This window comes from Gymnoscopelus microlampas (assembly GCF_963454915.1).
Source record: "Gymnoscopelus microlampas genome assembly, chromosome: 14".
Taxonomy (NCBI): domain Eukaryota; kingdom Metazoa; phylum Chordata; class Actinopteri; order Myctophiformes; family Myctophidae; genus Gymnoscopelus; species Gymnoscopelus microlampas.
The window spans coordinates 22,998,003-23,018,707 of record NC_139951.1 but is presented as its reverse complement, the minus strand read 5'-3'; the positions used below and the strand labels follow the sequence as shown (position 1 = coordinate 23,018,707).

Sequence of the window (20,705 nt, the reverse complement as noted above, 5' to 3'; positions counted from 1 at the left end):
AAAGTGTATCATTGTATTTACTGTCCTCTGCTGCTAAATGGACCATTATTAGCTTATTAACTATACTGGTACAGGTATTCTACTGTTTGACTTTCCTTAATTCCATTTAAAAGAAGAGCTTAATTTAAACGGTCTTCGCCATAAAATGTGTGACAAGCGTGTCCATTACCCTGTTTGTGGACATGGGCACTTTATTTTCACCTGCATGGGCATATATACTGATGATTGGTCAAAAACATGGCAAAGCTATTGAGAAACAAAGTACAAAATAGCACATAGTAGAATCCAGCAGGCGAAGGTGACCTCACTGAACGAGGACAACGAGTGGCACAGTGGAATGGATTGAGAACGGAGCCATTAAAGTAAAAGAGATTGACTTGGAATTTGGAAGGTATATTTGCTCTAAATCCAGATGTGGCCAACCTAGTTACTGTACAGTACTGTAGCCTACATTTTTCTATGACTTCTTAAAAAAAGGAAGGGATACTTGAAAAGTAAGAGTTTGAGGAACATTAGTGTTAAACTCGGGTTTAGTGTATAAAATTAAAGACAAACAATGGTGTAGTACCAATGCAGTGTAAATGCAATATAATGTAAAATGAGGACATTAACAACAGCCATAAATGTTCAGTCATTTCCTTTGTACAATGTCTACTTCACAGTGAGCAGATCACAGCTGTTGGTCACTTTCCATATTGCGATAACCAACAGTTGCCACTGAGTGGCACTGTAGGACCATCTATGAACTAGGTAATGACAGCTCAGTACATTTTTGGATTCTTTATTGTGAATGCTAGAGATTTATTACATTACAAATGACTGATAAAAGACAAAACAGATTAAGTTAACACGTATATACTAATAAAGAATACTTAATATGTCAATAGGCCTACCTTAAATCAATATTAATCATATTCCCCATGAAAAATAAAATAGAGTTTCATTATCATTACTCATCGATACAACATATCTAATCACCAAACTTTTGAAAAGATTCCACAGGGCAGAAATAACTGCAAGAATCATTTAAAAAAAAATAAGCAGTCTGAGCACGCTAATTGATTCGACAGAATTAGGAATATACATTTAAATGTCCTTTTGTGTGTTGAGGGCAATAACTAAGATGCCCACCTCCAAAACCATCACAGATATTGAAGTTGACCCCTGCAGCATTATTTTCCCCTCTGCCTGTCTCAACATAGCTAAATTATAATAATAATGTCGAATTGATGACTGACTTACCTGCTTTGCAAAAAGAGGTTAGGTCTGGGGTGAGAAACAAAATATTCAACCCTTTGCTTCTTCCCTCAAGCTGTACAAATCCTCAACACAACAATTAGCCTAGAGCACTAACTATCCAACTGCACTACAATATTTTACAGATAGGATTTAGTTTTTAACACAACTGCATACAATAGCTATATAATTAACATTTACCAAAGTATCCTTTACTCAGCAGAATATATCACCTGCTGAAGCCTCAAATGAGAGCAGAGGTTTTACAGATGTCATTTATATTACTTTCGTTTACTTTTTTATGTTTCTGTCACCAAGCTTTGGCAATGATACGACAGACATGTACAAAGGTGCAAACCACAAAGCTTTCAGAGAGTAACTGAGAGTAATCTGATTTAAAATATGTACATCGCATACATTCATGGAATATTGCACAGTGACGTGAAAAGGGTTGTGAGTGGTGAAGAGGGAAGAGGTTGTGAAGAGGGAAACAACACCACTTAGGGGTAGGATGTGTGTGTGTGTGTGTGTGTGTGTGTGTGTGTGTGTGTGTGTGTGTGTGTGTGTGTGTGTGTGTGTGTGTGTGTGTGTGTGTGTGTGTGTGTGTGTGTGTGTGTGTGTGTGTGTGTGTGTGTGTGTGTGTGTGTGTGTGTGTGTGTGTGTGTGTGTGTGTGTGTGTGTGTCCTCACTTTGCAAGAGTAAATAGGCATGTATTGGTGATTGTTAGAGGTTAGGATACAGAAGTAGGCAATGGAAATCAGTCAAAAGCGTGTGTGTGTGTGTGTGTGTGTGTGTGTGTGCGCGCGCATGCATGTGTGTGTAAGTGTAACGGGGGGGTATTACATTCACAGTTGCAGAAGGACGTTAGGTTAGAAAGGAGTGTATGTCGGGTGTGTCACTGCTGATGGAAAAACAACAGATTCTGCTGATTTTGGAAACGTGTTCACAGCCAACACTCACTACAAATCATTACAGACTCCAAGGGAGCGTGTCTAATGTCCAGCATGGGCCTAACACTCACTCACTCACACTCACACACACACGCTGCCACACACACTCATGCTAACACACTGATACACAGAGGGTGTGTCTATAAGCGGCAGCAACCAGCTGTCTGCATCTCTCTGTCAACATACTCCTGCAGCTGGAACTTTGGCTCATCTGGCTCCTTCATGGTCCTGTGTTTCAGCTCCCTGCCAGAGAGAGAGAGAGAGAGAGAGAGAGAGAGAGAGAGAGAGAGAGAGAAAGAAATAGATAAGAGTGGAATGAGTAAGGGTAAGATGAAAGAGTGTGAGAGGGTAAGAGAGAGAAAGAGTGAGAGGGTAAGATGAGTCAAATTCTATTTTAACGTGAAACTTCTAGAATTGAACATAAGTTATAATGAATCCTGTCGATGCAGAATCTGATAACACTAATGTGTGGGTGTGCGTGGGTGGGTTTATGTGTGTCTGTGGACATGTGTGACTCACTTGGCTACACCAGTGAAGGCCAGCTCCACATTCAGTCCAGATTTAGCACTCGTCTCCATGAAGGGCACTCCAAACTCCTGCTCAGAGACAGTCAAGAGAGGTATATGTGCATGTGTGTGTATGTGCACCCCACATTCAATATATTCCTATATTTGTTTGTCTACATTAATGGTTGTATCAAGATGTGTTCAAATTGTGTGCGTGCGTGCGTGCGTGCGTGTGTGCGTGCTTGCGTGTGTGTTGACATCTCTGCATCCTTGTCCCAAACTTTACACCTGTTGCCAAGGAAGAGATGTTTGTTTGTACATGTCCAAGTGTGTGTTGGTGGTCCCTTCTAGTCTCTCTACGCGGAACGTCTGCCCTGTGAGTCTCTGGCTATTTGTTTATTCATGTTTTACCGTTACTGAGTTCATCTGAGTGAAGCCATGTGGAAAATGTTGTTAACAGGCTCACCTCATTTATTCCAAACAATAACAACATTATGTGCCTCCGTGGATGTATACTGTAATTAACACAGTCTAACAGCCAGCACTATAGGGTGACACTTGACTGAGTGGGAACATCGACAGCACCATACATTCAAGGTAAGTGTCAATGTGTGTGCGTGTGTGTGTGTGTGTGTGTGTGTGTGTGTGTGTGTGTGTGTGTGTGTGTGTGTGTGCATGCATATCTGTCTGTGTGCACATGGATTTGTGGATGTTTGCATGCGTCCCTGTGCTTGCACACGTGTATCTGTGCATGTGCATGTGCGTGTGTGCGTGTGCGTGTGCGTGTGCGTGTGCGTGTGCGTGTGTGTGTGCGCGTACATGCACGTTAGCCAAACTCACCTTGGCCAGTTTCTCTCCTTGCTCTTTCTTCACCACTCTCTCATGTGTGGAATCGGCCTGGAACAAATTAGACACACAGCACTGATTTACAAACCCTCTATAACATCTGTCCTCCTACCATCTATTGTGCAGTGCTTTTAACCAGCAAGTAAACAAACTCTACACAAACAGTGGAGAGATGTAGGGAAGATCAGAGAGAGAGAGTGTGAGACAGATAGAGAAATAGTAGGCAGGCAGATGGAAACATACATAAACACAGATTGTTCCTTCCTGTAACCACAGTGATGAGTGAGCTGTATTGGGGTTGAAACCAAGACCTCTAACTCAAATTGACAAGGCCACTGTGTCCTTCTGTTTGTCATGCAGCTGACCCCTTTGTAATGACTGACGGACACTGTTTGAGTTGATTTGGCTGTGATGGGGATCAAACCTGCAACCCAAGGGGTTAAGGAGTGGCCTCTCTCCACTATCCACAACCATCCCTCTCTTCCTTTGTCTTTGTCTACAGCTTCCACTGTGTCCCTCCTTCCAATGCAGCGTCCAACAGTCTATTCACACAGCCCTGCCTTCCTCCCTATCTTCATACACCCCTCCATCCTTATGCACTTTTGCATCCTAACCTCTGTAGTTCTACCTTTCTACCTCTCCCTCTGTTTCTCCATCAGTTCACTCTCCTCTCCCTTCCCCACCCTCCTTGTGAGCCTGTCTGTCTGTCTGTCTGTCTGTCTGTCTGTCTGTCTGTATGTCTTTCTCTCCCAGTGCTAGCGCAGACAGTCTCATCTTGTACCAGTCTCCCTCACCTCCCTCCAGCCCTACAGCCCTCTCTTTTTCATTTCCTTCTTGATCACTTTGTCCATCCAGCCATCCATCCATACAGCCCCCATACAGAGTTGTTTCCTCCTCCTCTGGTGTCCCCCACCCCCCCCCGATCGGGTTCAGTACTTCTAATCACAGACTCCTCCTCCATTGATCCCTCCATCTCTTTCACTCCCTTCCCTTCCTCTACTCTGTCTGGTCTACTGCACCACACCATCACTATACCTTCCTCTCTACTGCTTCATAAGTCCATCTGTCCATGCCTGTCTCAGAGCCAGCTTATCCATTTATATATTTGAGACACTTTCAGCAAGAACACAGAATAATACAAGGAATGGTCTGACAACCTTTATATTTCAGTATACTGGGCCGTGTCTATTTCTATATAACATCTGACAGAGAAAGGACGGTGAAGTGGATACAGGATGACTACAGGATGGAGGTTTCAGCTTCACCAAGCTAATGGCTGTTCAGTTGGTCATGATGAGTGCTCATTGGGAAAGAAGTTAGGGGTTAAGTGTCTTGCTCGGGGACACGTTGACACATAGAGCGGGGTTGGGGGGTGAACAGGTGACCTTCTGTTTACCAGACGGCCTCTCTAACCATTAAGCAATGAGTGGAGAGGAGAAGAGAAGAGAAGAGAAGAGAAGAGAAGAGAAGAGAAGAGAAGAGAAGAGAAGAGAAGAGAAGAGAAGAGAAGAGAAGACAAGAGAAGAGGAGGAGAAGAGGGTCTCACCTTGTTTCCAAGCAGCATCACCACCACATCCTGCTGGGCATACTCATGGATCTCTGTCAACCAGGCCTGGAGGGTAGAGAAGGAGAAATTGACGGGGAAAGATAGAGAGAGGAGAGAAATGGAGGACAAAGAGATAGACAGGAGGAAAAACACAGTAAATATGAGGAGGAGAGTGAGTCAAAGGATATGAATTGAAGATAGTAAAGACAGACAAAAGGGGGCGTTGAAGGCAACAACAAGCAGAGAGATGAAAGGCAGGAGAGGAAGAGGAGAAATTGATGGCTCCAGAGAGGAGGGAGGGGACACACACACAAACACACCAAGATTCATCTATTGTTCAGCAAGTACAGTTCATCTCCCCCTCCTATCTCTCAGTGTAATGCCCTTTCTCCTGGTGCCCCCATCCGTCTTCCCTCGCTCTGCATCCGTCTTGTTCCAATTATAGAACAGTGATCCCCTGGGGCCCAGCTACCTGGGTTGGTTAAACATCACTTAGGGACCCTTGGGCTCGCCCCTATAGATTTCACTGTCAGCTCACACACACACACACACACACACACACACACACACACACACACACACACACACACACACACACACACACACACACACACACACACACACACACACACACACACACACACACACACACACACACACACACACACACACAGAGTATGTGAATCGATCGATACACACCTGTGCAGACACACATCTGCCCTCACCTATCTCCGTCAGTCTAGTATACACAAAGATCCCTCTTTCTTGTTAATGGTCGCTTTTTGTTTAAAGTGAATTAACAACAAATGATTGGAATTTGAACCAGAACATATTCTGATAATCTTTAGACTATACACAGAAGAAGTGCTCAGTGTTAAATTAAGTCTGAGTGTACAGAAGTAACCAAATGGACCGGTTCCATTTGTCCACTCTCAGAGTTAGATAAGGAACACTTTGTCGATTTTCAACCTGAATCCCATTGACGAGAGAAGATCAGTAATATAATCGGTGTATTTCTCAGTGAAATGTTTATATTGCGAAACAATGACTTCAGACGCATCATCGAGATACGCTCATTAATGTGTTTTATGTCATGAGCCTACAGTACCTTTACACATTTAGCATTTTTCAACAGCAAATTCCAGAAAACCCAGAATATATGAGGTATTTTTTGCCAGACTACTGTATATACTGTATATTGATCTCACATCAGAACAATGGGATTTACGTTAAAAATCGGCCGAGTGGAATCTTATAATAACTTCAAGAAGTGCACTATGTATCTTTGCATTCATACTGTAATGCTCCCACCCACCAAAAAGATAGCCTAGCTTCAGCAGCTCTACACTGTACAAGTGGTGTAAAGTAACATTTACTCAAGTACTGTACTTAAGTACAATTTTGAGATACTTTTGCTTTACTGGAGTATTTCCAATTTCCAATACTTTTACTTCTACTTCACTACATCTCAGAGGCAAATATTGTACTTTTACTCCACTACAATTATTTGAAAACTTTAGTTACTAGTTACTCTGCAGATATACATTATTACATTATAAAACATACATTAACCACTAGCCATATTTTATACATAGGCTATTTGAAAATAGCAGATCTACAAGCTCTGCGACGCGTTGTGAGCTTGTAGATCTGCTATTTTCAAACATTTTAGTACTTTTGGTACTTTGAGTACATTTGATACCAATACTTTTGTACTTTTACTAAAGTTAATTTTGAATTCCGGACTTTTACTTGTAACAGAGTACTTCTACATTGCAGTATTGATACTTTTACTTAAGTAAAAACATTTGAGCACTTTTTCCACCAATGCTCTACACTGTACTGTAAAATCATGTACATGGATAAATGAACACTGAGGATTTATACGTTTACTTTTATGCTGTGTGTCATCAGTAGGATGCTAACATTAATGCAGGCTAGCATAGATGTGGCTTACCTAAACACTGTGTGCCCTACTTTTATGTCTGTAATTAGCAGAGATCACACATGAATATGGACCATCATCATTTCAGTTATGCACTCTACAGTCCTCTGGGGGTGGAGGATGTGTGTGTGTGTGTGTGTGTGTGTGTGTGTGTGTGTGTGTGTGTGTGTGTGTGTGTGTGTGTGTGTGTGTGTGTGTGTGCGTGTGTGCGTGCGTGCGTGCGTGCGTGCGTGCGTGCGTGCGTGCGTGCGTGCGTGCGTGCGTGCGTGTGTGCAGTGGCGCGGGAAGGGGGGGGCTACGGGGGCTGCAGCCCCCCTGGTGATCGGAAGGGATTTTTTTTTATTTTTATTTTTTTATTTTCTTATTTACGAGAACGAGAATTAAATAACGTAACCCTAACCTAACCCGAACCCTAACCCTAAAACCGAAATAAAGTAATGGAAAAAAAGTGCCAAAACCCACCCAAACCCGCACATTTTGCGACCCGAAACCGCCAAAAAATCGCGCGCGCGCACGGGACACATGCACGCGCGTGATACAATTATTAAGCGGGTTCCCCCGGCGCTCAGCCCCCCTGGCTATTTAGTACTTCCCGCGCGCCTGTGTGTGTGTGTGTGTGTGTACACGCGCAACCTTTGTTGTATACTGCTGGGAGCCTTGTCAGCTCAAAAACAAGATCTATAAATATTGAATATTTACATAGCTATTTATTTGACGAATAAAACCTTGTGTGACATAGGCCTAATGTAGTGTTGTAGCCTCTTGGCTTGTTTTAATCAAGTAAAATGGTTTGGAAAAGGAAAACATCATCTCGCATCAAAGCTCACCATTCTGGGGACAGTTAAAGGGCAACTTTGATAAGTTTTTAACTTGCACATTCTACTGTGAAATCCGGCATGAAGCCTGATTTATACTTTGTCGCGTGCCAAAATTTGCCGATCTACATTTCACAAGTGACTAATGTCGATTTTAACTATACACAGTGGTGTCAAGTAACTAAGTACAGTTACTCAAGTACTGTACTTAAGTAACTTACTTTACTGGAGTATTTCCAATTGTCTACACTTTTACTTCTACTCCACTATATCTCACAGGCAAATATTGTACTTTTACTCCACTACAATTATTTTAAAACTTTAGTTACTAGTTACTTTGCAGATATAAATGATTACATTATAAAACATACATTAACCACTTTAGCTCTATTTTATACCTAGGCTATTTGAAAATAGCCGTTCTACAAGGCCACAGCGCGTCGCATCGCAACACATTGTGAGCTTGTAGATCTATTTGCTATTTGCTATTTTCAAACATTTTAGTACTTTTTCTTTTGGTACTTTAAGTACATTTTGATGCCAACACTTTTGTACTTTTGTACAATTTTGAATTCTGGACTTTTACTTCTAACAAAGTATTTCTATATTGTAGTATTGGTACTTTTACTTAAGTAAAGAATATGAGTACTTTTTCCACCACTGCTGTTTTGTGAAGTGAACTGTGATAATATGGAACAGTGTATGACTCCAACTGTCTGCTTTATGGAGCCTTGAGCCATCGGCCAGCCTTTTCACAAGGTGCAACAGTTAATCTAAAAATATATTTTTAAATAAAATAATAAACTTGGGGAGACTGAAATTACGTTTTTTTCCCTCAAAATGTTCATTGTAGATCAGCTGGGTTGTAGATCAACTTTTTTTGCAAGACACCATTGTAGATTTTTGCTCATTGTAGATCAGATATTTTTTGACATTATTGTACAACCATTGTATGACAAATAAACTCTCCAAATAAAATAAAATAAAATAAAATAAAATAAATGAAAAGATTAGCATAAGACAGACGGACAAACAGACTCACAGTAGTGAAAACAATCCCTCGCCTTTGACCATTCCGACCTGGCGGGATAATAAACAAATTTCTCTCTCGCTCTCGCTCTCTCTCTCTCTCACACACACACACCTTTCTGTCTCCCTCTGTTCATCATGGTGCAAATACACAGTGTTTGTGGATTTGACAGGGTAACAGTCAGATCTCCGTTAATCCCCAATCCCCCGTCTAAAGGTTTTACGCTATGCTTTTTGCATTACAACTCTTCATTGCACAGCAGATGAGTGCACCTACAGCAGCAGACTTGAATCCGCAGCAGATCATTTGATGTGGGTGATATTATTGACGTCCCCTCCAGAAACATACTCCTGAGAAAAGTCCATGTTTGTGGTCCCACCGAAGGTTTAACGAGATCTGCGCCCTGTGCAAATGATTCATCCTGTACCATACACAACCTTGAATGATTTATATCTGCCTGGGAGCAGATTTGGAGGCAGGTAGACTGGAGAAGTAAAAGTTCAAAGTAAAGCCATCAAACTGCAAAGCACTGTCTATCAACCGCAAGTATTCACATTTGCATGTGGCTAGAATAGAAAACAGAACAGAATACAATACAATACAGCTACTCATGTGGGTCTTTCTCTGATGACAAAAAAACAAATCCCCTCTAACCTCTTAATTATAGCTCACAACGTGTCGCATCATGACATTTTTTGCCTATAATGAAATGGCCAAAGTAGGGACGCCATGTTGAAAGTGGCTAATCTCAAGCCTATGCCTCTATGTAAAGCCAGATTGGTCCTGCACAAGTGTCATCACCTCACATGGTGAAATGTCTTTTCTCACAGTCAAACCACACGTTTCCCTTCCTGTTATTTCTAAGTTCTATGATGGTATCTGGTGCTGTTTAAAATCAGGGTGGGGTAGTGGTAGTGTTTTTTTTTTTTTTTGTAGTGTGTGTGTGTGTGTGTGTGTGTGTGTGTGTGTGTGTGTGTGTGTGTGTGTGTGTGTGTGTGTGTGTGTGTGTGTGTGTGTGTGTGTGTGTGTGTGATTGTGCCACAGGGACTCTTGTGGGTTTCAGAACTTCCATTTGAGGAAGGACATGGTAGGGTGGACCGTTGGGTGGTGAAAAAGAGTGACATGATAGAGAACATAGACAACATTTAAAAACCTTCACAACAACCTGATACAGACAAGTTCTCAGTCCTCCGTGCTGCAGGTAACCAAGTGTTTTTTTAAATTCTTATCCACAAACACTCAGTGAAAGCACTAAGTTAGTTAAGGACAAGATAGTTTACAGTGTTTATTGATTTTGTGTTTCTATTGAAATTGTTCAGACTATCTTATAGTACAAATCCTGAGTGCAGTGTTTTCATCAGATTGTGTCCTTGGGTTTCTGTACAGTGAGTGAATTCAACGTGAAGTAAATATTGCTTTCTTTGTGTAATTGTGAAAGAGTTTGAGAATTTGCACTTAAAGCAGAGTATGCAGTGAGTGGCAAGGAAATACTGTATGTGTATGCTGTGTACGATACTATTCCATTAAGTTGAATAACTACATTTCTTTTAATACTTCATCATGTATGAAGGTATAATGTTGCTGTCATGGCAACCAGTATTGTTGTACAGACTGTGCTCATAACAAGTTCTGAAACTGTTCAAGTAGAAAGGATGGCCAACGCCTATTCCTCTTTTCACAATTTTACAGTACACTCTCAATCTCTCTCTCTCTCTCTCCTTCTCTCTTACTCAGATGTTTCATAGTTTCGATTATATAACTGCAATCATCAGACTGGACAAAGGCTGTCACTGTCACCCCATCGTTCAATATGGTTTCTAAGGGAATCCAAGCTAACTGTATCCCTGCTAGCCAAATGAGTAAGATACCCTCTGCTAATTATGCTAGTGCACCCCGTGCAAATTCTAGCTCATCACCAGCCAGGCAGGACAGAGTGGAGAACACAGAATGCAGCGAGGGATCAGCCATCGTTGTCCCTGCACAAGTGGACCGGCCCGATTCTGTGACATCACACAGCAATACGTTCAGAGGGCGGTCCTTTTCAATGGCCTCTGCGTCCAACCAGACCACACCCTCTCACTGTCAAAGCGACAGCCAGCGGAGGTTGACGGCTGACTTCTGTAATGGCAGGGATTCCCCTGTTATTGGTGTCAGGATGAGCAAAATAAAACCTGACCTTCCTCAGCGTGGAGTGTCCCTCCTCCCCGACCGTGTGACACCCCACTCCCCGTCCAAACGTCACTCGTGTCCCTCCTCAGGGTTTGTCTGCCCTCCAGCCCATACAGCCTCCTCTTCTTCTCCCACTCCTCCCACCATCCCGACCTACGTCATCATGGGTCCATCTCCTCTGGGTGTCAGGATGCGTCCCAAACCGTCCACTTCCGCGCCCAGGGCTCGCACGGCCAGACTGTCTCTGCAGGTTCCTTTCTCTGTCACCATCCCTGAACTTGAGCCTAAATCCGCCCCCGAGTCTCATCCCACCACCCATAACTCCAACCAGTGTCTTAACCGCACCCACAGCCATGTCCTCAGACCACACCGTCGTCACCACTCAGACTCCTCTGCCTTCCTTGCGTCCCTGGCAGCGCCGTTTCCTGCGGTTACGCTCGAGGAGCTTAGTGCCGTCCAGCTCCGCTCGGTCGTCTGTTTCGATGGATCTGATGATGTCTTCCAGGAGACTGAGGAGCAGCACCAGCAGCAGAAGATACTAGTGTCTCCCAAAGGTCACAATGCACCACCGCCCATCGCAGCAAAAACCTCCCTGACCAGACGGTTGGCACGCCACATTGCACAGTCACTCTCAGCCCAAGCTTCACCCCCAGCTACAGCTGCAGCTACAGCTACAGCTGCAGCCGGGCAGGGAGAGGCCATTTACAGCAGGGTTAGAACGACCAAAGCCACGCTTACAGACCACAGCACTGGAGATGCTACAAAACCTGGTATGCATTTTTCCTTTGTATTTCCTCAGTGTTTCTTATTTTACTTTTACTACTTTATATCAATGTTTTTAATTGATCTGGGATTTATGGAGTGAAAACAGTCTGGTACTCAGGCTATCTCTGTGTTGTTATTGTCTGTTTTGTATCTCTATTTTTTATATGGACCTATTGTGTCTGAAATAAAGTTTTTATATATCACTCTGCAACTACATTGAACAGACTAAACAATGGAGGCTTTCTTTGGTTTCTCCGCATATAGGTAAGCAGGGGAGATCCACAACATCAAGCTTGCCTGGTTGAGGAGACTGAGGACAGAGGCCGCATTCTGGAACAATGTGCTGGAGAAAATAGCATTCATTCTACTCTGGATCTCATTGTTAATTTGGTTGCTGATAGGTTAGTATGGGATTTTGATGAGTGGGATAACTTGAGTGTTTAGCTGTTTTTGTTTATCTTCTTCCTACCCTATTTTATGGAAATCTGGGATTTAGATTTGCTACACAAATGGTTACTTTTCAGTGTGTCTGATATAAAGGTAAATGATCATTTGAAGATACTGTACAGGCACATGCAAGCACACACATTCAGTGTGCAACTGCCTTTTGTCAAACAAAATGACATGTATGAAGCTTTTAGCTCGAGACTATGCCTTTTCAGTCAGCTTAAACTATGTTACAGCTTAAATTATATTACAATATGTAATGTTTTATTATGGATACTGTTGACGATGATCAAAATATACTAAAAACTAATGTAAAAAACGGAATCTCATTTATTTTAGCTCAAGTTTGAACTGCAGAATTCATTAAATTCAACCCAGTTAGTTATGGTTCATTGACTAATTACAAAGAGAAGTGTTCACTACACAGTAAAATCTGGAGTATTAAAGGATAGAAGTATTAAAGTGTTTTGAGAGTGTAAAAAATTATTCCTATGAATCCATTTCCTTTAAGAATGTCAATATATCTGAGAAGCTGGATTTAGCAGATTTTGGTGACTCCATGGCCTTTCCTATAGCACCAACCTTGCACTCAAGATATATCTAAATTAACACTGCAGTTTGGCTTCCCAAGCAAAAGGTTGAGATTAAAAATCTTGGGAGTTATTATGGATTCAGAACTCAGTTTTAAATGTCACATCAACATGGATACAAAGTCTGCTTTTTCAGTCTCAGAAACCTAACCAAGGTTAGGCAATTAAGCAGAGAAACTGGTTCATTCTTTTTATCTCTAGTCATCTGGACTATAGCAATGACATTTTAACTGACAAATTCATTGACAGATTGCAACTCATACAAAACACTGCTGGTAGAATTTTAATGGGAACAAAGAAAGGGAGCATATCATTCCAGGTCTGCATGCTGGCTGGCTGTGACTTTTAGCATAGATTTGAAGGCCGTCTTCTTAGTTTGCACATCAGCAACAATAATGAAGAGGCATCTTGTGAAAACAAAAGTGTGGACCTCGCAGAAATTGCAACAGAAAATTGGCTAATAAAGGCTCCTCTACAACATATAAAATGACCTAAGAGATCCAATTTGTGCGGGTCATGTCGTACAGTGCCTGTACCATAAGACCAGTAATATCCAATAATGAGAAAATAAGGAGTGAGAGTGGGGAAGCTGAAAAGAAAATGCCAGGTAAGGGAGAAAGTTATGTAGCCTGGAAACTAGACATGACCATCCTACTTCCCCAAACAAATCGTTGCTGTGGGGCAGAAAACTTGCATCTCCATATTTCCTCCATATGTTATGTTCCCCCCCCTGTGAATTAATGCCCTACTTCGTCAAACTACAGTATCACACAAAAGTAGCCGATCTACAAGCTCTAAACGTGTTGCAAATAACACACGTTGTGAGCTTGTAGATCTGCTATGTTTGGTTAAGTGGTGTCTGTGGGTTTTTATAAATATTGAACAGTATATTGAAGTAAAGTTGAAATATTAACAAGAGCTTGTGACTAAATAAGTAATTGGCTCCATTGGAACACTTTTCTTTTTTTTTTTTTTTTTAGTTACCATTTTGGACAAGGTTTACACCCAACAGCAACGAAATGCTCTCTGTCTCTGTCAGCTCCTCTCTCTGCCTTTCTTTTTCTCTGTCTCTACAGAGTAGACTCTACCCATATTTCTCCCTCTCTCGACTCTAGCCTGCCACGCGTGCGCGCGCGTGCGCACACACACACACACACACACACACACACACACACACACACACACACACACACACACACACACACACACACACACACACACACACACACACACACACACACACACACACACACACACACACACACACACAAGCATACAGGCAAGTACCGCTTTCATCTATCTTTATCTATACATACAGCAGAGTCTAAATTTAGCAGCACTAGCCAGAGAAATAACTTTCCTCCCCATGGTTTGTGCATTCTCATAAATAGACATAGGCATAAATAGATTAATATTTTCCGCACAGTGATAAATAAAGCTTTGACCTGAGATGGAGGATTGTACGGATAGAAGTAGGAGGTAGACCAAGTGGAATGAAAGAAAGAAAGAAAAGCACCACCATTCCCACCTGCCAATCAACAGCCTGAGTTCTCTTCTAATTGGCCCTTTGTCAAGTATCCTCTCTCTCCATCCCCCACAATTGAAATAAATTGTCAGAGTGCTGACAATGGGTCAATTGAGCAGCCTTGTGGTGGGCCTGAAGAAGTTTCATTCACTGTATACAATCTGTGTAGGCTGGTTGACACTGTACACATACTATCCACTGTTAATAGTCTGTACATATACATGTATATTCATTTAATGATGACGGATGTATGTTCATATTACTCATATATATTACATATATTACTGGTGGTAGTGTACATTATACTTATGCCTATTATATTTTACTTGTAGTTAATAGATTATTCATTACGCTAACTCAGTCAGAAACAGTGCAGTTGGCTAGATCAGAACTTAAGTCTAGCATTTATTTTTTACATTTGAATCCTTACATTTCTGCACTTTTATTTTTATTCATCTTAGTTGTACCCTTCTTTTGTGATTACACCTGCATTTCCCCATGTGATCAAATAAAGGTTTTTGTATATATATTCACTTGACACTTAAAGCTTCCCTATGTCATTTTTTAATAACTATACACTGTAGCATATTATGTCCCACACAAGGGGGGTTTAGGGATAGTAGTGTTAATATGGTTAAAATCCTTTCTTTCTTTTTATTTGTTTTGAACATCTTACAAGAAAAAAGTCACAATAAAACAATAAAAGTAAAAATACAAAATACATTAAAAACAAATCCAACTATCTCAATGAACAATAAATCATAGATGTGTTCGAAAAAAGAGCAGGAAGAAGCTAATGCTTATAATGTCCTACCCATTCATAACAGTTTTAAATTAACACAAAATGTATAAAAAATGTTAAGTTACATTGAGTTAAATTGTGATAATATCACAGTAAATATGAAACATATTACAAGGTCTACATTTCCCAAAAGGAAATGCATATACCGGTAATTCAGTTTGACCAGAAGCGGGGATGAAATCCCCACTGGCAATAAAAAATTAATTAACCAGAGGGGGATATCAAAAGCAGAGGCATGGATTACGCCCTGTTCTTCCCCAGCAAACCAAACCCTGACTATCGACATGCAAAGCATCTGACATTCTCAAATCAACTTAACCCATTAAGACCGGGAACACATCTGTGTAACCACTTTAACCATTATTTTGGCTATTAAAAAATAGCAGATCTACAAGCTCATAGCGTGGCACGGTGCCGCGCTATGAGCTTGTAGATCTGCTATTTTTGAAAAGTCTTGGACATTTGAGCAAATCTTTGAATATATTTTTTTCTTCAAGCGAATTTATTTTACTCAAATCTATGTTTCACAAGAAAGGTCTCACTTTCCTTTCTGAAGGACGCTACATGTCCTTGAAAGGGAGAATAAGCTCAAGCTGTAAACATCACCGGTGGAAACGGTGACCAGTCAAATCCAAGGATACATATTATCTTATATACTATTTAGTTTTTTGTTAACATTTTATCTGGGTTACTTTGGTCCTGTTTTGTATGCATAAACTCAACTAATTTGGTTTCCTCACTGAGACAGACAGTAGAAGTGGGAGAAGCACTGAGAGGATTTAACATCGATCGGTCTGGAGACACGGGTCATCGCCACTGGGCACAAGGATTATGAAAATGTAAACGACTATAATATAATATAATATAATAAATGAAAATGTCCCTCTGACTGCAGTACAAAGTCTTCTGCCAGAGGACTCGGCTGCGTTTCCCATCCAATCATGTCAGTTGGCAACTGACATCAATCAAGCAAGAGATATGTTAAATCGATTTCTATTTTATAGCTGTGCCAGTTTTCTGAACAACAAATCGTCCTTGGCGTGAAAAGGCTCTCAGTAGTTTTAATGATTTTCCTTTAGTCTCAATGCTGAATCGTACTGGTCAATAACAATAAACTGTGTGTGTGTGTGTGTGTGTGTGTGTGTGTGTGTGTGTGTGTGTGTGTGTGTGTGTGTGTGTGTGTGTGTGTGTGTGTGTGTGTGTGTGTGTGTGTGTGTTCGCGCCTTCGCCTGTGTTTGTATGCGAGTGTCTATGTTTGTTTGCTATGAATGTAGGTGTTTATTTGTATATGTGTGTGTACAGTATATGATTGCATATGCATGTGTATACATGCAGATGTGTACCCCTGTTTGTGTGTATTTCTGCAGCCAGCAGTGTCTGCAGCTAATGGTGGTTGTGTTGCCACGCTAACAGCAGTTATGTGCAGAGACAAGGTCACTTTCGAAGCTATAAAGTCACATGGCTAATTTTTTCTATTCCCTATAACTGATTAAATATTGATGTGACATTCAGCTGATGTCTTGAGACTTTGGACTTTGTGTACGGTGAAATAGCAAGCGAACACATTTTTTAAGTTTTGTCAAGCTGGAGTTCAATTAAAAGTTTAGTACCGTGAACAGGGTTGTCATCTGGGGTCACAGTATTCACATTTAACCTAACATCCAGTTATTTTTTGCATATTTTCTCCACCTCTGAATGTACATACATACCCATATAGTATGTACTGCTATGCATGCATGCGTGTTCACAGTTAAAGAGTTCAATTAACGCACAGACGTTGTGTACCGTAACCGCATATATGTGTGTTTGTTTGTCTGTATGTACTGTGTGGTGTGTGGTGTGTGGTGTGTGGTGTGTGGTGTGTGTGTGTGTGTGTGTGTGTGTGTGTGTGTGTGTGTGTGTGTGTGTGTGTGTGTGTGTGTGTGTGTGTGTGTGTGGGTGTGTGTGTGTGTGTGTGTGTGTGTGCAACACATTCTCACTCCCAACTAGTCACTTATTGAAGAACCGTCAGTAGCCCCTAAACGTCCGATTATGAAGGTCCTGGTTCCCCTAAAAGTCCGATTTTGCAGTCCTGGTTATTTCTCCCTAACGCCCTAAAAAGTCCAAACGGGACTATGTCGTTTGCGCATGCGCATGCTGAACGTTCAACATAGTGTGGTGGGTGTGGTGGATTGCTCCATTTACAACGCTAACGTCCAGGTCATAAACGATCAGATTTCAAATATGAAGTGCTTAACTAAAGGCCACGGATGTTATAATTGTGTACGTTCCAGCTTGAGTACCCATATCTTCCGTATTGTTCAATAAAAAGCCTTTTAATCCGATCGACGGCCATTTTCTCCGTCTTTTCATCAGCTTTCAACTATGCGATCCTATCGGTTGGGAGGTGTATTGCACATTATAACTCTATGCGAAAATGGCCGACGATCGGATTAAAATGCTTTTTATCCAACAATACGGAAGATATGGGTACTCATGCTGAAACGTTGGCATGTATAACATCCTGGGCATTTAGGTAAGCACTTCATATTTGAAATCTGAACGTTTGTGTAGACGTTACAGTTGTAAATTGAGCAATTCATCACACCAGGTTGAAGAATGTCCATGACCGTCATCTTTCAGGCCTACCGCTGATAACCATTAGCACATTGGTTCTCAAAGTGGGGTCCGGGGACCCCCAGGGGTACTTGAGGGGGTTCCAGGGGGTCCCCAGCTAAATGATGGACAGGGACCAAATGGACCCTTATGGGTCTGTAACTCTGAGAGTGTACAAATGTAACCAAATGGACCCTAACAGGGCCATTTGGTTCCATTTGTACACTCTCAGAGTTAAATTAACATTGATTTTACAATATGAATGTGGGTCCCAGAGACCTACATGCCATTAAATGGGGGTCCGTAGCCTAATGCATGTCAAACTGGGGGTCCTTCAAATTAAAATGGTTGAAATCACTGCTAGAGAGCCGTAAAAATCTTCTCTTATGGGGGTCCCTGGCTTATCTTTTCAAATGGGGGTCCGCGGTCTAATAAGTGTCTATTTGGGGGTCCTTGGCACGAAAAAGTTTGAGAACCATTGCATTAGCACATGAAGTCAATTTATTGTTTAATTTCAAATAAGTTTAATTTCACTTATACCACTTCATTCTGTTGATGTTTCTATTTTACTGCTACAGCAATTCATCACAAGGCTTTTTCTTTACTATTTAGCATAAATATAGTTATTTCTCCCTAACGCCCTAAAAAGTCCAAACGGGACTATGTGGTTTGCGCATGTGCAAAGGAACGTTCAACATGGTGTGGTGGGTGTGGTGGGGATTGCTCCATTTACAACGCTAACGTCCAGGTCATAAACGATCAGATTTCAAATATGAAGTGCTTAACTAAAGGCCATGGATGTTAAAATGGTGTACGTTCCAGCTTGAGTACCCATATCTTCAGTATTGTTCAATAAAAAGCCTTTTAATCCGATCGACGGCCATTTTCTCCGTCTTTTCATCAGCTTTCAACTATGCGATCCTATCGGTTGGGAGGTGTATTGCACATTATAACTCTATACAAAAATGGCAGCCAATCGGATTAAAATGCTTTTTATTGAACAACACGGAATATAAGGGTATTTTTGAGGGATCGTACATAATTTTAACGTCCGTGGCCATGGGGTAAGCACTTTATAGTTGAAATCTAGACGTTTATGTAGATGTACGGGCCGTAAATGGAAAAAGTGCAAACATCAGGTTGAAGTGTCATGATATGAAACTTCTCTATCTATCTATCTATCTACATTGGACTGACACAACGTGAGCTAAGAGACGTGGTTTAAATGCAACATAACACACATCACCACCCAAACAAACCTGGAAATATTCTGTGCATTTTTATATTTTGTTGATCATTTTTCGATAAGTGTTTGTTGAGAACGAGAGATTTGTTTAACTTTTCCAACCCCGTGACGTCACGTCAGATTACTTCCGCATTCCGCGTGTTCGTACTCATGTCTCTGTCAGTGTCAATAAAGATCTGACAAAACAAATGTTTTATGATCTATCTAAACGTTCAAATGTTTTAAAAAGTGCTGACCCTATGGCCACGGATGTTACAATTATGTGCGGGCCCTTAAAAGTACCCGTATCTTCCGTATTGTTTAATAAAAAGCATTTTAATCTGATTGGTGGCCATTTTATCAGAGAGTTGTAATGTTGCGTGAGTGCAGTACACCTTTCAACCCATAGGGGCAGGTGAAAACATATGGAGAAAATGGCCAGCAATTGGATTAAAAGGCTTTTTATTGAACATTACAAAAGATAGAGGTACTTTTGAGAACCCATACATGATTTTAACATCTGTGGCCATAAGTTAATAATTTTATATTTAAAGTGTGAAGATTTATGTTGATGTACAGGCTGTAAATGCAGAAGTGCAAACACCAGGTTAAAGTTTCGCCATGACTGCCATAATGTATTATGGTTTCCAAGTGCTATACTGCCACCGGACATAAACATTCAAACATTAAAACAGATCAAATAATTAAAATCTTTTTTTATTGTTTTTTAACACCCTCCCTCACTAATTGGATGACGCTGAGTCGAATCGTGGGTTACATCAATAGTCTACAATTTTTCAATTATAAGTTATAGATTTTTGAAATATAAAGTTAAGCTTTTCTCACATTTTTCAAAAATATTTTTTTTTTTAATTAAAAAACACATTTTCAGACTCAGAAAAGGACGTTGAATTGAATGGGATAGGTCTCGATTTTTTTTTAACTTTTGGGAAAGTGGTTTAAAAAAGCGTTAAATTGTCATAAACGGAGTTTGCATGTTCTCCCCGTGTCTCCTAGGGTAGTTAATACCCTCACAAAAACATGTAGTAATCCTGGTCGCTATACCGCCTCCCCCATGACAGCCGGGGCGCCTGATGGAGGGGAAGGGAACTGGTTGGAATAACGTGTTCCTTCCACGCGCTACGTCCAACCAGGGAAACTCCCCCCTGTCAGGTGACAAGAAGGTCAGTTGGCTCTCATGCACTGAAGGAAGCATGAGCTCGGCCCTGGCCTCCCTGGCTGTGGGGGACTGGTGTAGCGCTGGTGTAGGGCTGGTGTAGCGCCCAGGATCACTTAGGAAATTGGCACCGGGTGAAAAAAAAATGGGTTACAAAAATCGCGGGATAAAAATTATTTAAAAAAAAAAAAAATTGTCATAAACGTGAGGCTTTTTTCACAAAAATATATATATTTTTTTTTTTCGACCCTTCCAACCGCTTACTGAGATGATTTCGAGTCGAATGGTAGGTTACATCAATGGTCTAGAATTCTTTAATAAGAAGTTATCGATTTTTGAAATAGTTCAAGGTTTAGCTTTTCTCACATTTTTTTTAAATATTTTTTTTTTATATTAAAAAACACCTTTTCAGACTCAAAAAAGGACGCTGAATCGAATGGGATAGGTCTCGATTTTTGTAAACTTTGGGAAAGTGGTTTTGTCAAACATTGATTTGTACGTGCGGTATCGAGCACCTAATCTGTGATAAATCAATG

General features: G+C 41.1%; 2 protein-coding genes across 3 annotated transcripts in view; one reads left to right on the top strand and one right to left on the bottom strand.

The window, feature by feature from the left end:
* Positions 1-1,925: 1,925 nt before the first annotated feature.
* rab26 (RAB26, member RAS oncogene family) overlaps positions 1,926-20,705 on the bottom strand; it is an 82,701-nt gene continuing 63,921 nt past the window's right edge. The window contains exons 6-9 of one of the 2 annotated variants that reach the window (XM_084079436.1): positions 5,085-5,150; positions 3,533-3,589; positions 2,706-2,782; positions 1,926-2,429 (exon numbers count right to left, since the gene is read on the bottom strand). In XM_084079436.1, coding sequence (XP_083935562.1) covers positions 2,327-2,429; positions 2,706-2,782; positions 3,533-3,589; positions 5,085-5,150 — 303 coding nt within the window. In that variant the 3' untranslated portion in view covers positions 1,926-2,326. The remainder of the gene's footprint in view (positions 2,430-2,705; positions 2,783-3,532; positions 3,590-5,084; positions 5,151-20,705) is intronic. The other variant, XM_084079437.1, reaches the window with a different exon arrangement.
* Positions 9,969-12,554, top strand: LOC311060978 (uncharacterized protein). Its single transcript, XM_084079419.1, has 3 exons — positions 9,969-10,075; positions 10,609-11,813; positions 12,073-12,554. The coding sequence occupies exons 2-3, from the start codon at positions 10,685-10,687 to the stop codon at positions 12,111-12,113; spliced, it is 1,170 nt and encodes a 389-aa protein (XP_083935545.1). The 5' UTR covers positions 9,969-10,075; positions 10,609-10,684; the 3' UTR covers positions 12,114-12,554.

Excerpts from the sequence above, each read along its gene's own strand:
- LOC311060978 (XM_084079419.1), top strand. The coding sequence starts at position 10,685 with ATGGTTTCTAAGGGAATCCAAGCTAACTGTATCCCTGCTAGCCAAATG. Across the intron at positions 11,814-12,072 it reads TGGAGATGCTACAAAACCTG|GTAAGCAGGGGAGATCCACA; the intron begins GTATGCATTTTT and ends CTCCGCATATAG.